The 19,003-nt window shown below is 40.1% G+C and overlaps 2 protein-coding genes across 3 annotated transcripts in view; both read right to left on the bottom strand.

Moving 5' to 3' along the window:
* Positions 1-2,192, bottom strand: part of myo1g (myosin IG) — a 64,399-nt gene extending 62,207 nt beyond the window's left edge. The window contains exon 1 of the mRNA XM_051955656.1: positions 1,384-2,192. Coding sequence (XP_051811616.1) covers positions 1,384-1,478 — 95 coding nt within the window. The 5' untranslated portion in view covers positions 1,479-2,192. The remainder of the gene's footprint in view (positions 1-1,383) is intronic.
* Positions 2,193-10,700: 8,508 nt separating this feature from the next.
* Positions 10,701-18,452, bottom strand: LOC110968203 (uncharacterized). Of its 2 annotated transcripts, XR_007945111.1 has the most exons (4): positions 17,752-18,452; positions 14,533-14,615; positions 12,892-14,451; positions 10,701-11,989 (listed from the first exon to the last, which is right to left on the bottom strand). XR_007945111.1 is itself a non-coding variant. In XM_022218040.2 (3 exons), the coding sequence occupies exon 3, from the start codon at positions 14,449-14,451 to the stop codon at positions 12,955-12,957; it is 1,497 nt and encodes a 498-aa protein (XP_022073732.1). In that variant the 5' UTR covers positions 14,533-14,615; positions 17,752-18,452; the 3' UTR covers positions 10,701-12,954. The 2 variants fall into 2 exon arrangements, 1 of the variants encoding a protein (XP_022073732.1); XM_022218040.2 differs by having other exon boundaries at positions 10,701-14,451.
* Between the last annotated feature and the right edge of the window lie 551 nt (positions 18,453-19,003).

The raw sequence follows: 19,003 nt of genomic DNA on the forward strand, positions 1-19,003 counted from the left end.
ACACCAACATCTAGACCCCCATGAACACCAACATCTAGACCCCCATGAACACCAACATCTAGACCTCTATGAACACCATCATCTAGACCTCTGTGAACACCAACATCTAGACCTCTGTGAACACCAACATCTAGACCCCCATGAACACCAACATCTAGACCTCTATGAACACCAACACCTAGACCCCCATGAACACCAACATCTAGACCTCTGTGAACACCAACATCTAGACCCCCGTGAACACCAGCATCTAGACCTCTATGAACACCAACATCTAGACCTCTGTGAACACCAACATCTAGACCTCTGTGAACACCAACACCTAGACCCCCATGAACACCAACATCTAGACCTCTATGAACATCTAGACCTCTGTGAACACCAACATCTAGACCCCCATGAACACCATCATCTACACACCAGGTTCTGTTTCCTACCAATGAGTCCACATCATCATTTATTCTAGATATCTAAAAACTGGAATCTTGTCTGGTCAGACTTTCCTCACATCAGATCTACTGATGTTAGAGCCTCAAAAGTTGGTGAAAAGTCAACCAAAGACTGTATTTTAGCATAAATATGGATCCATCCACATATATGCACTTACAGGAGCTATATGGAGACACTGAATATTTGACGCTTTCTTCCATTTTAAGGAGCCAGTAAGTGCTCAATATTTACATTTTTGACGAGTTTGAATAATTTTGGAGAAATTTAAGGTCTTTTGGACTAACTTTCAGTCATTCTGGACAAATCAGAAGTAATTTTGGACAAGTTTCAAGTCAAAATAACAAAAGGTTTCTGACCAATGCTTTCCACACGTTACATTCTACTGATTTTAGAGCCTCAAAAGTTGGTGAAATGTCCACCAAAGACGGTATTTTAGTAGAAATATGGATCCATCCACATATATACACTTACAGGAAATTTATGGGCCCTAAAACCAATGGCATTTCTATTTTTTTCCATTTCTTTTTCCATTTTTAATTCATTCTCTGCTGGAATATTTCAGTCTTTTGAATCTGCTGCAAACTATTCCATCTGTGTGTTTATGACACTAATCAAGTTGTTTTTAAAGATACTGTTGATTTAACAAGAAAAGCTGATTCTCTTAACTCCATCTAGTTTGTTGGTTGAACATGTTAATAGAAGTTCTAAGTCAAGAAGACTGATCCAAACTCATACATTAAGTAGCTTTGTTGGTTCAAACATTACTTTTTAGAGTTTGTGAGTCAGGAGCTGTATTAGGTGACAGTCTCCACTTTAATCTTCATTTTCATTCATTTATCTCCATATCTCAGGTACATAAGAAGCGTAACTCTTTGCATCTCTTCATCCAACTGCCTCAACCTCCTTCCTCCTCTAACAGAACTCAGGTCTTACCTCAGCTTCAGATTCTCCATAAACTGCTCCATTGTCACCTCATCCAGCAGCACAAAGTCCGACTTCCCAAACTCCAAACCCTCCAGCTCCGCCATCTCAGTCCGCCGTCTCTAACCACTAAAATAAAAGTCAGACGAGACACAGAGGGAACAGAAAGCAGCCCAAGGAAGAAGAAAGAGAAGTGCTCGACTGCAGCCGGTAGTGCAGCTAGTAGGCGTGGCGTGATGTTTGCTGCTCTGTTCTTAGCGAAGCCACAGCTCTGTGGTCTACAAGCTGCAGCACGTCATCCTGTCACTCATCTGTACAAAAAGCAGGAGGCTATCTTTAACAGCCCACAACACTTCTGCATCCTCCACTGTCTTGCTCTTCCTGCCGCACGCTTCTACTCTGAACAACCTTTAACTGGCTTCACTTATAACTCTTTTTGTGTATCTTTTACTTGCCAGAAACAGGAACCCACAAGTGACTCGCTGCCAGACTAGAGCAGCTAACTTTGCTAATTTGAGGGTATGAATGGCCTTTATCTCCTGAAAAGGATCGAGGCATTTCCTCTCTGAACTTGGCACTGGCAGCACAACTCGTCCCTCAGGGTTTACTGTCTGGAAGTCAGTTTGGAGATGTTGTAGATGTTGTAGATGATGGTTTCTCAGCAGATTAGTGCGTCATGTGACTGTGTAGGTGTGTAAGATAAAGTTCAGATATGAGGATGCTGACTAAAGTAGTTTGTGTTGATCTTGGAAACTTTTTCCAGGACTTTTCAAGGCATCCGAGTCACCACATAATGAAGTTCCTGTACAGCTAAACTGCATTTTCAGTTACGTTTTGAAGGAATCCAGTATTTTCTGCCACATCATTTTTGTTTACAACAAATACAGATACAGCTTCACTGTGGCTTCCTTTAAGGAAACCAGTCAGATATTAGATGGAGACAGACTTCTCAGGCATATGGGTTCCGTAAAGAATCTTGAGACAATTTGAATTGTCCATCCATCCATCCATTCTCTATCCACCGCTTTATCCTCACTAGGGTCATGGGGGGTGCTGGAGTCTATCCCAGCTGACTCGAGTGAAGGCAGGGGACACCCTGGACAGGTCACTAGTCTGTCACAGGGCTACATATACAGACACACAATCACACTCACATTCACACCTACGGACAATTTAGAGTAACCAATTAACCTCAGCATGTTTTTGGACTGTGGGAGGAAGCCGGAGTACCCGGAGAAAACCCACGCATGCACAGGGAGAACATGCAAACTCCATGCAGAAAGATCCCAGGCCCAAATTTGAAATGTAACTATATAAATTAAATCAAATTGAACTTGTCGACCTGTTAACCCAGAAAATGGAGTCAAAGCTTTAGATATTTGGTAATTTATCCCAAACAAAGTAATTGTGGGGCCTAAAAAAAAGCAGAAAGTGAGTGAAAACCAAAAACATACAACAAAAGGTAAAAAAACAAACAAACAAACAAAACAAACCCACAGGTCCAGATTTATACCAAACAACCTCACAGAAAGTGAACTACCCACCACTTTAAAATCTGCAACCATTAGCAGCTTTTAGCTACTTGAACGCTGCTATCAACATTATTTGCTGACTACAATGACTATACTATGAATAGCTATGTTGTTTATTTCTACAGTCTTTCAGTCGTCACACTGCTAACCATGCTAACATTAGCAGTGTGAGGCTAAAACAACATTTGTTAGCTCACAGCACAGCTAACTACTGTCCATGTTATTCTTTGTGTGTTTAAATTTGTGGATTATTTGTGCATATTAGCTAAATTTCAGGTCAGTTTTAACTAATTTTAACTAGTTTTAGCTAATTAACTTACATTAGCTACTTTTGAAATTTTTGTAGTAGTTTGTCAAGTTTGTTTGTTTATTCAGATGTGTCAGCAATTCACATGTGGTTAGCCTTACTGCTAGTTAGCCCTTACTGCTAGTTAGCCCTAGTACAAGTTGGTACTACTGCTAGTCAGCCCTGGTTTTCTTGTCTTTTTCTGCTGTTTTCCTAAATCAGTTTGAATTACTCTATGGATTTAATTCAACTTGTCTAGACCGTTTGTGATTTATTTAATGAAATTAATTAAATTGTGTTCTGTATTTTCATATTTCATCCTGCACATTGGATTTTCTTATATTTTTTGCCTTTCTAAACTTCTATGTATGATAAATCTAAATAAACGGTTTGTGTTATTTATTGTTGTTAATTTATTTTATTCAGATGTGTGTCCAATAAGGGCCGCTGAAATGTTGTTCCTATTATCCTTGAGTCTGAGTGAAGTAAACTGGTTTTCCAACTCTGCAGCTCCTAATTATCTTCTGAAAAAAAACAAACTTGTTTCTTGGCTGAACTTGTTCATTTTCCCTCACCTTTTGACTTTCACTTGTTGTTACTTGAATTTGTCCTTCAGGAGAGTTTCAGAAACTGTTAATTGGAAACGTGTTGAAGTGAAAAAGGAAAACTGGAGAAAGAGAAACCAAAACTGTGACTGACAATAGACAAAATAATTTCTTTTTGTTCTGTTCTTGCAACTGAAGATCAAAACATCATCAACATAACACTTTCTGTCACTTGAAGTCTAGTGAGACAAAAAAACATCCATCCATCCATCCATCCATCCCCTGGGGTTGGGTCATGGAGGCAGCAGATGAAGCAAGTCATTCCAGACATCTCTCCCCCTAGCCACGCTTTCTAGCTCTTCCTGGGGGACCCCGAGGCGTTCCCAGGCCAGATGAGATACGTAATCCCTCCAGCGAGTTCTGGGTTTTATCCCGGGGTTTCCTTCCTCAAAGAAGTCTCCCTAGAGGCGTCCGAATCAGATGTCCAAAACACCTCGCCTGGTTCCCTTAGAGGTGAAGGATCAGCAGCTCAACTCCGAGCTCCCTCCAGATGTCTGATCTTCTCATCCTATCTCTAAAGCTGAGCCCAGCCACCCTATGGAGGAAGCTCATTTCAGACGCTTGTATCCGTGATCTCATTCTTTCAGTCTCTACCCAGAGCTCATGACCATAGGTGAGGGTTGGAGTATAGATGGATGGTAAATTGAGAGCTCAACTTCCTCTTCACCACGACGGTTTGGTACAACTCTCACGTTACTGCTGACAATGCACCAAGTCTCCTGTCCATCTCTCGCTCCATTTTCCCATCACTTGTGAACAAGATCCCAAGATACTTGAACTCCTTCACTTGGGGAAGCAACTTCCCCCAATCCAGAGGGAGCAATCCACTGGTTTCCATCAGAGAACCATGGCCTCAGACTTAGAGGTTCTGATCCACATCCCTGCCACTTCTCACTCGGCTGCAAACCGCTCCAGTGCTGATGGTCTGAGGAACCAACAGAACCACATCATCTGCAAAAAGCAGAGATGCGATCCTGAGGTCCCTAAACTGGACACCCTCCTCACCCCACCTGAGCCTTAAGATCCTGTCCATGAAGACCATGAACAGGATCTGAGACCAGAGGCAGCCCTGGAGGAGTTCAACACCCACTGGAAACGAGTCTGACTTTGTGTCCAGTATGTGTACACAGCTCTCACTTTGGTTGTACAGGGACAGAAAAGACTACTTTAAAAAAATTAAAATCCTGTTTATCCCCGAAGCATGAAGTTCCTTCAGTCCAGATAATCAAGATTCATTAAAGTGATGTTTCATCCTTCCTCTCCAACATGTTCCTGCAGTTTGTGTTGATCTTTCCACGTCCAGACGAGTGACGCTGCGTGACTCAGATGGTTTTTCTTTTCATGATGAATAAAATCTTTGTCTGTTTCATGAATAGAGTCTGTGATAAGAAAACATCAAAAGATCTGTTCAGATACAAGAGGACGTGTTCAGACTAGTTCTGTGCTGTTCTACGGAAAGGTGTCGCTTCTCTCACTTTAAAAATCAGTATTTCTTCATTTCCCTCTACTGATTGTTGGTTTAAAATGTGTCTCTGGAATTTCTGCTGCTACTCTATTGAGTTCATGTTTAATGTCATTTAAATGAAATACAATGTCGCTGTTCGTAAAGAAATTCCACCGACTTCTCAAGAATGTACATGGATTATCTACACTGGAACTACCTTCAAAGAAACAAAATACAAAACAACAATAAATCTGCATGGATTAGTACAACTACAGTTTGTAATTTGACAAAGAAATCCAAACTAATGGTTCGTTTTCATGATTTTTTTTTTATGGATTTATTTGAAAGTTTAAAAGAGTAAATATTGTTTATCCAAATTCTCTTATATCAAGAATGAACTCTGGTGATTAAAGTTTACGTGAAAACGGATGAAAAGTGAAAATGATTGGTCCAGCAACTGATGAAGTCTGTGTGATGCAGTTGAAAGCTCCAGAAAAGCTGGTAATGTCAAAAAATAGAGTTTGAACACTAGTATTAATTCTATTAAGAAAATTTATTAAATGATCATCTCATGTTTAGATTGTAAATGTTTGTCTTAAGAATCTAAATCTGAATTAGAGTCCGTTTTTTTTTACTTTATTGCCACTTTTCCATAACAGGCAATTAACACCATTTATGAATAAGAAAAGAAAAAGCATAGAAATAAAACTTAAGAAAAAAAAGATATAGAAAAATAAAAAATCTTGAGATTGGGCTTCATCCATCATTAACAGAGAATAAATTAGAGATAAAACACACAAACGTAAATCTCCATCTATATACACAGAAAAAGAAAAAAAATTCACACATATATGGGTTTCCACCATTATAAAGGTATTTTAAATAAAACTTAAACAACAAAGGTAAAATCTTAACCCAAATATTCAGTAACTAGAGTCCACCTGTTCAGAAAGAAAGGTACCTTTAGCTGTAACTAAGCAGTCATGTATTCCATCATATATACAGTTTTACTTTCTGCAGCCAATGACTTATCACAGGAGGTTCAGGCTGCAGCCAATTAATAGTAATCAATTTTCTTGCAATCATCAGCAAAATATGCAATATATAACATTGTTCTGTCGTAAACAAGTGGTTAGGGGGCACATAAAAACAATAAAGGGTCCATGGGTAGGTCTATTCCCAGAATTTTTTCCAGTTCTTCTTTAATTTTTTTCCAAAATATCTGTATTTTTGGACAATCCCAAAATATATGAGTCTGATCACCTACCATTCCACAGTTTCTCCAGCACTTATCATTTGAGCTGGATTTGGACATGAAAGTCTTCAGTGGGGTCCTGAAGAATCTTGTCTTGACTTTCCAGTCAAACTCTTTCCAGTGTTGGCTTCTAATCCCTGTATGGCATTTGGAGCATATGTCCTCCCATAGATCTTCATCCAGTATTGTATTCAACTCCATTTCCCACTGTTGTTTAATATATAATGTGTCATCTGACATGTCTGCCACTAGTCTCCTGTACATGTGGGATACTTGTTTTTTTGTAGATAAATGGTTTTTAATCATTAGAGTCCATTTTACTGCCAAATATATTTTCACTTATGAGGAATCTGACTTTGTGCTCTGGTTCATTAAAGTAAAAACTATCATGCAGAACATTTTAAAAGCAGAATATTTTTTTTTAAAAGACATGCAAGAGTAAAAAGTCAAAACAAAAGAAAGTGGAACAAATCCAAGGATTTTCCATGCCCTTTCAAATAAAAAGTCTCACACTCTAATATTTCATTGGACCTATTTATGCCAGAGTTGCATTAATTTTCTACCAAGACCTTCTATTGATGAAGGGAGAGTCAGACCAAAATCTTCTCCAGAACATCCCAAAGATCCTCAGTGGGGCTGAGGTCTGGACTCTGTGGAGGACAATCCATCTCATCTCCCTGATCCACTCATTCTCAATGTGAGCCCATGAATCCTGACATCATCATCTTGGAAAATGAAGAAAACCTCCACTGATGGAAAGACCTGGTCCTTCAGTATCAGCTGACCTCATTCTTTGGGAACATAACGTTGGTGAACCTGACCAACCCCAGATCATAACCCTAACCCCCACAGGCTGGTAGACACTAGCCATGATGAGGGCATCACTTCATCCACCCCTCTTCTTACCCTGATGCCCCCATCTGCTGGTTTATCTTCAACTCCTCTGGACTCTATACCTACCATCAGGCATGGAGGTGGCGGTATCATTATACTATCAATTTAACTGACTCAAGTCTGAGACAGAAAGACGACAAATTTAGTGGAACTGCACCAATTCTGCTGCCATTCCACTCAATTTGTTGCCTTTCTGACTTGTTTCTTCAGGTTCTTGATGGTTTAAGTCGGGACTTTGGAGAGACCAGTCTAGAACCTTCATTCTAGAACCTTCATTCCAGTCTGATGGAACCATTTCTTTACCACGTCTGATGTGTGTTTGGACTCATTGTCTGGTTGAAACATCCAAATATGTCCAAGATCAACCTTCTGCTGATGGTTTTAGGTTTTGCTGAAGAACGTGGAGGTGATCCTCCTCCATTATTCCATTTAATTTGTGTAAAGCTCCAGTTCCACAGAGCATGATACTGCCACCACCATGCTTGGTTTGGTGTTCTTAGGGTTTAACAAAAAGACCCTCCCAAGACAGTCTGAAGCCAGTCCTCAAAAAGTCTAAAACCAGGAGCAAAATCAAACCCAAACCAGTCCAAAAAGATGTTCAGAACCAGAATCCAGTCCTAAAAAAAAGTCCAAAACCAGCACAAAGTCGGGACCAAAACCAAACCTAAACTTCTGCCCCCATTGCTCTGGAACAGGGTAAATCTGGACTCATCAGACCTCATGACCTTCTTCCATTGATCCAGAGTCCAATCTTTATGCTCCACAGCAAACTGAAGCCTTTTTTTCTGATCATTCTCACTTCTTAGAGCTACAGCTGTTTAGTCCCAATCCTTTGAGTTCCCTTCATGTGGAAATGTTCTTCCTTTCACTATTAAACAGCCGTGAGTTCTGCTGTTGGTTTCCTACAATTATCGAACAGTTTGTTCCTGAAGATGATGGTTCTCCACTGTCCTTCAGGTTCTAATGATGCGTTGGACGGTTCTTTGTTACGGCTGGTGGCTGGAGAACCCAAGCGCAGACTGACAGAAATTGGCAGACAGGTGAATAATTGTAAGGGATTTATTAACCCAAAAACTAAACTAATACATAACAGAGAACGGAACTAACGGAAAGGAACAAAACCAAAACTATAAAAACTCTGCAAGCAAAACTCACCAACAAAATAATACAACACCATAGAAGACCTATAAACCAAACAGCACTGACAAAACGGAGTTAAGGAGAGGTACTCACACAAAGGGAAACTAACAACCAAAGGGGCAAGACAGGCTGGGGAAAGTCCAAAAGCTGACAGGAGCACAACAGAGTCCAAGAGGAGGGGGGAGAGCAGAAGAAGTCCAGAAGGGGCAGGTTTGGAGGGGAACAGCATCTATGATCCCACAGGGACTGAGCGAATGAGCAGGGTTTAAGTAGTGAGCAGGAGATATTGCAGGCAGGTGAGCTGGTTACTGCAGGTGACTCACACTGCAGTAACCAGCTGAGTGTGGACAGGTGAGCATGGAGAGCAAGACAAAGGGACGAGAGAAAGAGGGAGAGGTGACAGACAGAGGGAGCCAAAGGGAGACTGATCAAAACAGAACAAACAGATACAGGAATGAATGACAAGGAAAGAGGGAAAAGGAGGAAGGACCGGACCTAGAAGCAGGGACCACAACATTCTTAACTTGATTTTAGTTGTTTCATCTCCTTAGTTGTTTTCTTTGCTTGATGCAGGCCAACAATTTGACCCTTCTGAGACAGATTAATGTCCTTTCCATGAACACAGGATGTGTCTTCCTACATGGAAGCTCCTCACTGCATCAGCCAGGGTTAAAGAAGTTGTTTCATCACTGCAGTAATTATCCAGTGGAAGGATCTGACCTATTGGCTTAGTTAAATCCAGGTGATGACTCTTTTTTGGACAGGCAGTGTATGAAAGAATGAAAAACTAACAGAAATATTTACAGTGTGCAGGAAAGTGTCAAATTTAACTAATTAGTATGAAATGTGCATAAGGTAGTATTATTCATTCCATTTTAAACACTGTGGTTGAACAGATGCATTTGTGGATTCCCTAACCTAAATTTTAATTTTTAAATGGGTCAGTTTACCCTCCATATAGACTTTTATCTTTAATGTAACCGGTTCAGGTGTTAATATAAGAGTAATAAAGAGCTCCCTCTCCATCATCATGTTTCTTGTTCCGCTATTGAAATTACCTGGCAACAGATTAAAAAGAAACAGAGGAAACCTACAGCTCTGTGCTCATTGAGGATGTTTCATCACAGTAACCACAGTTCTAGTTTTTACAAAAAAAAGACTGAGTCATATTGCAGTCGCCAGCACCGCCTTCTTAAACTGATCTCTGCTGATTCAAACACTGACTGGAAACAAAGGGACTTTACCACTGGACTGAAACTTTTCTGTCAGAAATAATAGAAACTTTCCTACAGTACAGTTTTCATCTCAATCTAACATGTGGTTTGTTTATTTAAGGCCATTTTCAGACATTGGAGACGTAACATTACTGAGTCATTCCTGCTCAGTTCACCAAACGCCCCACGTCTGGCCATCCTCAGCTAGGTGTTTTTTAGAAATGTTTTGTTTATTGAGTTGATCGTGAGTAAAATCTAGAGTCAAAGGTGACATTAGTTTTTGAATTAGAAATTCTTAAAGAAGGAGGGCTCATGTTGTTGGTTTTTAGGGCATGGCGGTGGTAGTATCATGCTGCGGATCGATGTTTGAAGCCATAACTTGGGAAATAATTAACTACATACCTGATATTTTGTAGGCTCATTTTAAACATTTTTATACGGTACTTGGTGAAATATCAGAATAGATAGATATCAGAAATATCTTCCATAAATCAGCAAAAACAGGGTCTGTACTACCATATAATGACACCACAAATGTAGGTGAATATACCAGTCAGAAATGTCTTCCATAAATCACTTCACACAAGTCAAAGTGGAATGTTTTTAGGTAACATTTCCTTTGTGTCACATTAACAGAAAGTACTGCAGGTCTGAAAGAGTTTACAGCATCTAATCCTAAATTATTTACAGTAAAATAACAAACATCCGTCTAATCTTTCTGCACGCTCACCTGTTGGATCCTCATCAGCCATCAGAGCTTCCTGTTGGCTGTTTTCACTTCCTGTTTGACTCTTATCTCCACCCAGATGTTGCATTCAGGTGTTACAGGAACAAAAACCCACAGAGACAGCAGTCCACAGAGCAAACACAGCTAAATATCATTATCACTGTAAATTAACACCCAAACATGCTTCCAATCATCCACAATAACTCACTGCTAGTGTTTCTAACGTCCACTTTTATTCCTCTGCTTTACAATTTACAAAATTTATATTTTATCATGGACAGACGTAGAATAAATATCTGTAACCAATAATAACAATGAGGTATTATTATGTTCAGGTTATGATTGTTTGCTTGAAGTAAAAAATTTGACAGCAGAAGATTCAAAGTCAGAATATTCCATCGCAGCAACAATTAGACCGTCTGATTTACAGTCCAACAATAACAGTTTTAAAATAAAACATTAAAAACTGACAACAGAACCCTCTTAATGATGTGATAAACTATATTAGTGGTAGTGCATCAATTCACAACAGCTTTAGTGTCTTTAGTGAAAAGTTCTACCTTCATACTGGGAATATTTCCAGAGTTCCAGGTCCTAGAAGTCCATAGAGGAGGGTCCAGATTTATCACTTTTTAATGGACTTTTTTCATCATTTTAGAGCCTCAGAGCTTCATCAGTCCAGCAGATAGAACCAGGACATTTAGGAGGAGAAACATCTGAGGTCTGACCAAATCACCAGAAAAGTGCCAAAATTACCACAAAGAAATACTAAAAAAGCACAAAAAGACCCAAAATCAGAACAAAAACGATGTGACGTAAAGATACCACAGTGAGAGACCAAATTTCCACAAATAGATGCAAAATCACCACACAAATAGGTGAATATAACAAAATCTGCAGGTTTTACATTTTGATTTTATGTAAACAAACAGGACAAAATTAGTCTATATGAGAGTCACTGTTCCAAGCACAAAAAAACAAAATTAACTGGAATAAAAAAAATTTAAGAATAAGAACTCATTTGGAGTTTTTTGGAGTTTGGTTTTCTCATTTTGAAACAAAAAAAATCATCTACAACTACATTTTGCTTTCAATAAAAAAAATACAAAGAACAGAAATGTGTCTGTGTGTGTCTTTTTTTATTACAAACAAATGATGGATCAGTAGACACCGGCCAGACCAAAACTTACTTTTATTTATTAAAAGTGTGTTCCCTAAAATGTCAGACTTTATTCCTTCAAAGCCCAAACGCTGGTTTTAGTGTCGGACTGAGCATCCAGCGCTGGTTCTACAGTTCTACAGTTTCATTTAGCTTGATCCAGAAGGACAAACATCTGAGTGTAGAAGTTGGTGTTGGAGGTTCAGAGCTCATTTCACTCCTCTAAAGGAGTTACAAGAAAGAGACTAGTGAGGGAGGCCACCAAGACTCCTATGACTCCTCTGAAGGAGTTCCAGCTTCAGCAGCGGAGATGTTAGAGACTGTTCATCCAACAACTGTTGTCTGTTCTTCACCAGTCAAAGCTTAATGGAGACAAAGAGAAAAAAAATGTTGGAAAAAGCTCCAAATAAATCTGGACTAGAGTTCAACAGAAGACATGTGGAGACTCTGAAGTATCATGATGTGAAGCACGGTGGTGGCAGCATCATAACATGAAGCACGGTGGTGGTAGCATCATGACGTAAAGCACGGTGGTGGCAGCATCATAACATGAAGCACGGTGGTGGCAGCATCATAACATGAAGCATGGTGGTGGTAGCATCATAACATGAAGCACGGTGGTGGAAGCATCATAACATGAAGCATGGTGGTGGCAGCATCATAACATGAAGCATGGTGGTGGCAGCATCATGATGTAAAGCATGGTGGTGGCAGCATCATAACATGAAGCACGTTGGTAGAAGCATCATAACATGAAGCATGGTGGCAGCAGCATCATAACATGAAGCACGGTGGTGGCAGCATCATAACATGAAGCACGGAGGTGGCAGCATCATAACGTGAAGCACGGTGGTGGCAGCATCATGATGTGAAGCACGGTGGTGGCAGCATCATGATGTGAAGCACGGTGGTGGCAGCATCATAACGTGAAGCACGGTGGTCACAACATCATGATGTGAAGCACGGTGGTAGCAGCATCATAACGTGAAGCACGGTGGTAGCAGCATCATAACGTGAAGCACGGTGGTGGCAGCATCATAACGTGAAGCATGGTGGTGGCAGCATCATAACGTGAAGCACGGTGGTGGCAGCATCATAACGTGAAGCACGGTGATCGCAGCATCATCATGTGAAGCACGGTGGTCACAGCATCATGATGTGAAGCACGGTGGTGGCAGCATCATGATGTTCTTTAGCAGCAGGTCCTGAAGGCTGGTAAAGGTAGAAGGTAAACAGAGAAATCCTGAAGGAGAACCTGACGCACCTGAAGAGAACTGAGACTTGGAGAAGATCAGTTTTCCATCCAGACGATGAGCTGAAGCAGCATTCATCGTTCATTGTTTTTTTTAGACTTGGGCTTTAAGAATTTCCAAATAAACAGCCGCTGGAAGATGCTTCTGAGTGATTTAGACGGCAGCAGTTTATTTCGTACAATGTCATTTGATCTTTCTGGCTCCTTCGGTCTACGAGGCTCAGACTGACTTCTAGTCCTCGAAGCTCCACCTTTCTGAGGAACATCAGCAGCTTCTGGTTTGTCCTGCTGGTTCTTGGATGAGGAGAAACCTGCAGCTCCTCCAGGATGAGGGTTAAAATCAGTTTCTCTGTCTGGATCTTTCGGTCTATGAGGCTTGGATTGGCTTCTTGTCCTCGAGGTTCTGCTTCGAGTATTTAATGCAGCAGCTTCTGGTTTGTCCTCCTGGTTCCTGGGTGAGGAGAAATTTGCAGCTCCACCATGAGGAGGGTTAAAACCACTTTCTCTTTGTGGTTCGAAGTAGTTTGCTCTTTCTGGTTCTTTTCTTCCTCGAGTCTCAGAGTTAGTTCTTCCTCTTGAGGCTGCATTTTGATGATGAACGTCAGCAGCTTCTGGTTTGTCCTCCTGGTTCATGGATGAGGAGAAACCTGCAGCTCCACGAGGAGGAGGGTTGGACCGACTTTCTCTTTCTGTGTTTTTTCTGCTGTTCGGAGGCAGAGAGCTGCTCCTGTTCCTGAGGTTCCTATCGAAGGGTCTTCCTGGACGTTCTGACGACTTTATCTGCCTTCCCAGCAGCCTTTGCTTCAAGTTGTAGCTCTCGACAGACGGTCCAATGAGGTGAAGTCTATCTTCCATCTCAAGCACCACCACCAAGCCGAAAATGTGTTTGTTTCTCTGAATTTCCTTTAAAAGAGCTATGCCGTCCTGATCCATGTCCCTGAGAGGAACCTCTTGAGTACGCAGTGATCTGCTGAGATCATCCAGGAGCTTCTGAAGTTCACCAGCAGCTGAATTGGACTTCCTCCCCTGTAAAGTGATGGTGTAGCTGCTGCTGTTCTCCTGCACCTGCATTCTGACTTGGTAGCTGTCCTTGATGGAGTCGATGTCTCTTCTCCTGATCTGCTCGGCGTACCTGAACACGTCTGCATCGACCACGACGGTCTCATGTCTGGTCCTGATGGAAGCTTGTTGGTCTGGAGAAGAAGAAGCTGTGGTGGAGTCCTGAGAGGTTGGAGGGTTGAGTTTAGAAGCTCCTGCTGAGGAGGAGAATGGTGAAGATGGAGGCTTGTCTCTGGATCGGGATCTGCCTCTGTTGTCCTTATTGTAGTATTTGGAAATGGCTCCAGAGGAAGGGGAAGGCGAACGCAGCGTCGTGTTGGTTTGTGTCTCGATCAGCCGCTCCAAACGGACCTTCACTGCTTTCAGGTTGGAAAAATAACCTTGAATGTGCACCTGACCTTCACCCAGATCTGACAGCTGAAAGCCGTGTGATTGGAGAATTTGTAGGACTTCTGTCTTGTCTTGAAATTGATTCAGATGAATTGTTGCCTCCACTGGAACTGGAACATCCATCTGAGGAAGAGAAACACAACTCTGAAGAATCTAACCCAACATCAGACAGAAAACAGTCCATGTGTTCTCAGTGTTTGTTACCTCTGGAGTTTTCACTGTTAAACGATACCGATGGTTGTTCCCCTGAAGAACATCTGATGTCTTCTGTAAAACTTGAGCAGCAACTGTGAAACAAAAAACAATAAACTTGCTGATAACCTGCTTGAAGCTTTGAGATCAGAAACACACCAACAGGTATAAAAGGTTAAGGTTAGAGTTAGGGTTAGCACACAATTTATTAGCCAAAAAAACGTAAAAACCAAATAAAATCTGAACTAATCATCTGTGACGAGCAGATCAGTTGGTAAACATCAAACATAAAGACTCCAGTCTCTGGTGGATCAGAACTCCTGGATAGAACTTCACCATGAAGACTGAAGAACCAAGAAACTCCGAGGAAAGCTTGTTGAAAAGTATCAGTCAGGACAATACAAGAACATTCCCAAGTTCCTGAAGATCTCTGAGTCCAGTTAAATCCATCATTAAGAAATGGAAGGAAGATGGAACATGAATAAATCTGACTAGAGCAGGACGTCCTCAAGACCTGAGAGACTAGTGATGGAGGCCACCAAGACTCTATGAGTCCTCTGAAGGAGTTCCAGCTTCAGACTGTTCATCCAACAACTGTTGTCTGTTCTTCACCAGTCAGAGCTTCATGGAGACAAAGAGAAAGACTCTGATGGAAAAAGCTCCAATTAAATCTGGACTAGAGTTCACCAGAAGACATGTGGAGACTCTGAAGACACCTAGAAGCAGGTTCTTTGGTCTGAGGAGACCAGGATGGAGCTTTATGTGCATCAGACTATACACTATGTATGTACAGACGTGGACAAAATTGTTGGTACCCCTCAGTTAAAGAAGGAAAAACCCACAATTCTCACTGAAATCACTTGAAACTCACAAAAGTAACAATAAATAAAAATTTATTGAAAATTAAATAATCAAAATCAGCCATCACTTTTGAATTGTTGATTAACATAATTATTTTAAAAAAACAAACTAATGAAATAGGGCTGGACAAAAATGATGGTACCCATAACTTAATATTTTGTTGCACAACCTTTTGAGGCAATCACTGCAATTAAACGATTTCTGTATTTGTCAATGAGCGTTCTGCAGCTGTCAACAGGTATTTTGGCCCACTCCTCATGAGCAAACAGCTCCAGTTGTCTCAGGTTTGATGGGTGTCTTCTCCAAATGACATGTTTCAGCTCCTTCCACATATGTTCAATGGGATTCAGATCTGGGCTCATAGAAGGCCACTTTAGAATAGTCCAACGCTTTTCTCTCAGCCATTCTTGGGTGTTTTTGGCTGTGTGTTTTGGATCATTGTCCTGTTGGAAGACCCATGACCTGCGACTGAGACCAAGCTTTCTGACACTAGGCAGCACATTTCTCTACAGAATGCCTTGATAGTCTTCAGATTTCATCGTACCTTGCACACTTTCAAGACACCCTGTGCCAGATGCAGCAAAGCAGCCCCAAAACATTACTGAGCCTCCTCCATGTTTCACCGTAGGGACAGTGTTCTTTTCTTCGTATGCTTGGTTTTTGAGTCTATGAACATAGAGTTGATGTGCCTTACCAAAAAGCTCCAGTTTGGTCTCATCTGTCCAAAGGACATTCTCCCAGAAGCTTTGTGGCTTGTCAACATGCATTTTTGCAAATTCCAGTCTGGCTTTTTTATGAGTTTTTTTCAGCAGTGGTGTCCTCCTTGGTCGTCTCCCATGAAGTCCACTTTGGCTCAAACAACGACGAATGGTGCGATCTGACACTGATGTACCTTGGCCTTGGAGTTCACCTTTAATTTCTTTGGAGGTTGCTCTGGGCTCTTTGGATACAATTCGAACGATCCGTCTCTTCAATTTGTCATCAATTTTCCTCTTGCGGCCACGTCCAGGGAGGTTGGCTACTGTCCCGTGGGTCTTGAACTTCTGAATAATATGAGCCACTGTTGTCACAGGAACTTCAAGCTGTTTAGAGATGGTCTTATAGCCTTTACCTTTAAGATGTTTGTCTATCATTTTTTTTTCGGATGTCCTGGGACAATTCTCTCCTTCGCTTTCTGTTGTCCATGTTCAGTGTGGTACACACCTTTTCACCAAACAGCAGGGTGACTACTTGTCTCCCTTTAAATAGGCAGACTGACTGATTATGAGTTTGGAAACACCTGTGATGTCAATTAAATGACACACCTGAGTTAATCATGTCACTCTGGTCAAATAGTTTTCAATCTTTTATAGAGGTACCATCATTTTTGTCCAGGCCTGTTTCATTAGTTTGTTTTTTAAAATAATTATGTTAATCAACAATTCAAAAGTAATGGCTGTTTTTGATTATTTAATTTTCAATAAATTTTTATTTATTGTTACTTTTGTGAGTTTCAAGTGATTTCAGTGAGAATTGTGGGTTTTTCCTTCTTTAACTGAGGGGTACCAACAATTTTGTCCACGTGTGTACATCATCACAAACACACCATCCCCACTGAGAGCGTGGTGGTGGCAGCATCATGATGCTCCTCAGCAGCAGGTCCTGGAAGGTTTGTAAAGGTAGAGGGTAAATGAAATCCTGGAGGACAGCCTGATGCAGTCTGAGGAGAACTGAGACGATGAGTCGAAACAAAGAGACAAAGATCCTCAGAGATGGTTTGAAGTCAACAAGGTGGAAGTTCTGGAGTCAGAGTCAGACATCAATCCAACTGTGAATTAGAAAAGTTCTGTTGATTCAGGATCCCTGAGGAACCTGACAGTTTAACTGTTTATAAAGAAGAAGGAGGTAAAACTCTGGATGTTCAGACTGATGGAGACCAACAGGATGAATGATGGGAAAAAAGAGGTTCATCTGCTGAACACTGAATAGACTATTTATATTTTAATTAACTGACTCTGTAGGAATCTGTTCTCATTTTGACATGAAAGAGTCTTTTTTGTTCATTCTTATCTCAAAAAATAAAACTCCATTGGCCAGGAATCAATGTTGAAAAGCAATTAAAGGAGAAACTCTTTTTTTCTAGGCTCTGTATCTTTAAGTTCAGGAAAAAGACATTTAAGAGTTCAGATTATGGGTTTATGACATTTTATGACCTTTACTTTGTGAATTCCATGACTTGCACTTTGGTCAGTTAAAGCTGCAGTTCCTGTTGACGGCCAGCAGAGGGCGGCAGCAGCTGACAGACCGGTAAAAACAGCCTTTAAGAGGTAATTAATTTAGGTTTCAGCTCCTTTAACATCGTGTTTTTCTACTTTCTGCAGCAGAACTCACCAGAACAAGGCCAGTCCTGGTGGATCTGAGGACCAGAACCTCGAGAACCTTCTCAGTTCTTCTGAGGAATTAAACGTGTTGTTTCTCTCCAACCAGCCAGCTGGTAGAATATCTGGAACTTTCAGAACCTCCAGCATTCGTCCCTGATCCTGAAGCTTCACACCAGAGCTGCGGATAAAAACAGATTCTAGTTTACAGAGTTCAGGTTTCAGAGTTCAGATCTGAGCCTCGTTCACCTGAAACACGTTTCATCGAAAGTGAAAGTAACTTTTTCAGGTAAACTTCGGCTCCAAACGTCCAAAGATTTAAAGTTAATGCCGGTTAAAACTGAAGAATAAAGCGGTAAAGATCAGATTTCCTCGCTTTGCTGAACACAATCTTCACTTTTCTGATCATAAACGTCTTTTAATTTGCGGTTAAAAAAAACACTGCATCCGATTGAAGAAATGATTCGATAATAATCAGATCAAATCCAAACAAACGGACTGATTTTCGGTCTGAATCTCACAAACGTACTTCTGTTCTCCTCCCAAACTCCACAGATTCCGGCAGGAAGCGATGAAACCGAAACTAACCTGAGCTGGACTTTAACGAGTCATAAAACAAACAACTTTGACCTCTGGATGGAAAAACACTCTGGAATTTTCAAAATAATTATCCTTATTTAAATATTTTATTTTATGTAAGTAACAATAATAAAATCTGTCATATTTGTATTTAAGCAATTTCATTCATAATTTGAAATTTATTTTATTAAATTCTTATATTATAATCTTTATATTTATTTAATTTATATTTCATATAATAACAAACTGAAACTTTAATCATTATTTATTTAAAGAATCATTTTAATTTAAATAATTCCAATGTTTGCATTTATTTGGAATGTATTTTATATAATAAACTTTAACAATTTTGGTGTCTAAAATATATTTAATATAATAAATGTTAACATTTTAGTGCAATAATTACAATAATAATAATTTATGTTAGAGCTATAATTTTATATAATAAACTGATATTTTTATGTTGATTGACTAATAAAATTAATAAAATGTAGTAGTAATAATTATAAACGTTATTTTATGTGAAATAATAAACTTGGACATTATTAATTTATTTCAATGTTTTAACTTGTTTGAAATCTATTTTTTATATAAACGTTGATCCCTCAAAATTCACTTTAATAAACGGTCACATTTTAAAATGTGATAATTTGAATGTTTATTTAAATTTAAGAGGCATTTCTAAT

This window comes from Acanthochromis polyacanthus, chromosome 11, assembly GCF_021347895.1.
Source record: "Acanthochromis polyacanthus isolate Apoly-LR-REF ecotype Palm Island chromosome 11, KAUST_Apoly_ChrSc, whole genome shotgun sequence".
NCBI classification, from domain to species: Eukaryota; Metazoa; Chordata; class Actinopteri; family Pomacentridae; genus Acanthochromis; species Acanthochromis polyacanthus.

What these genes read in the sequence shown, in the direction of transcription:
- LOC110968203 (XM_022218040.2), bottom strand. Translation starts at nt 14,451, where the DNA reads ATGGATGTTCCAGTTCCAGTGGAGGCAACAATTCATCTGAATCAATTT.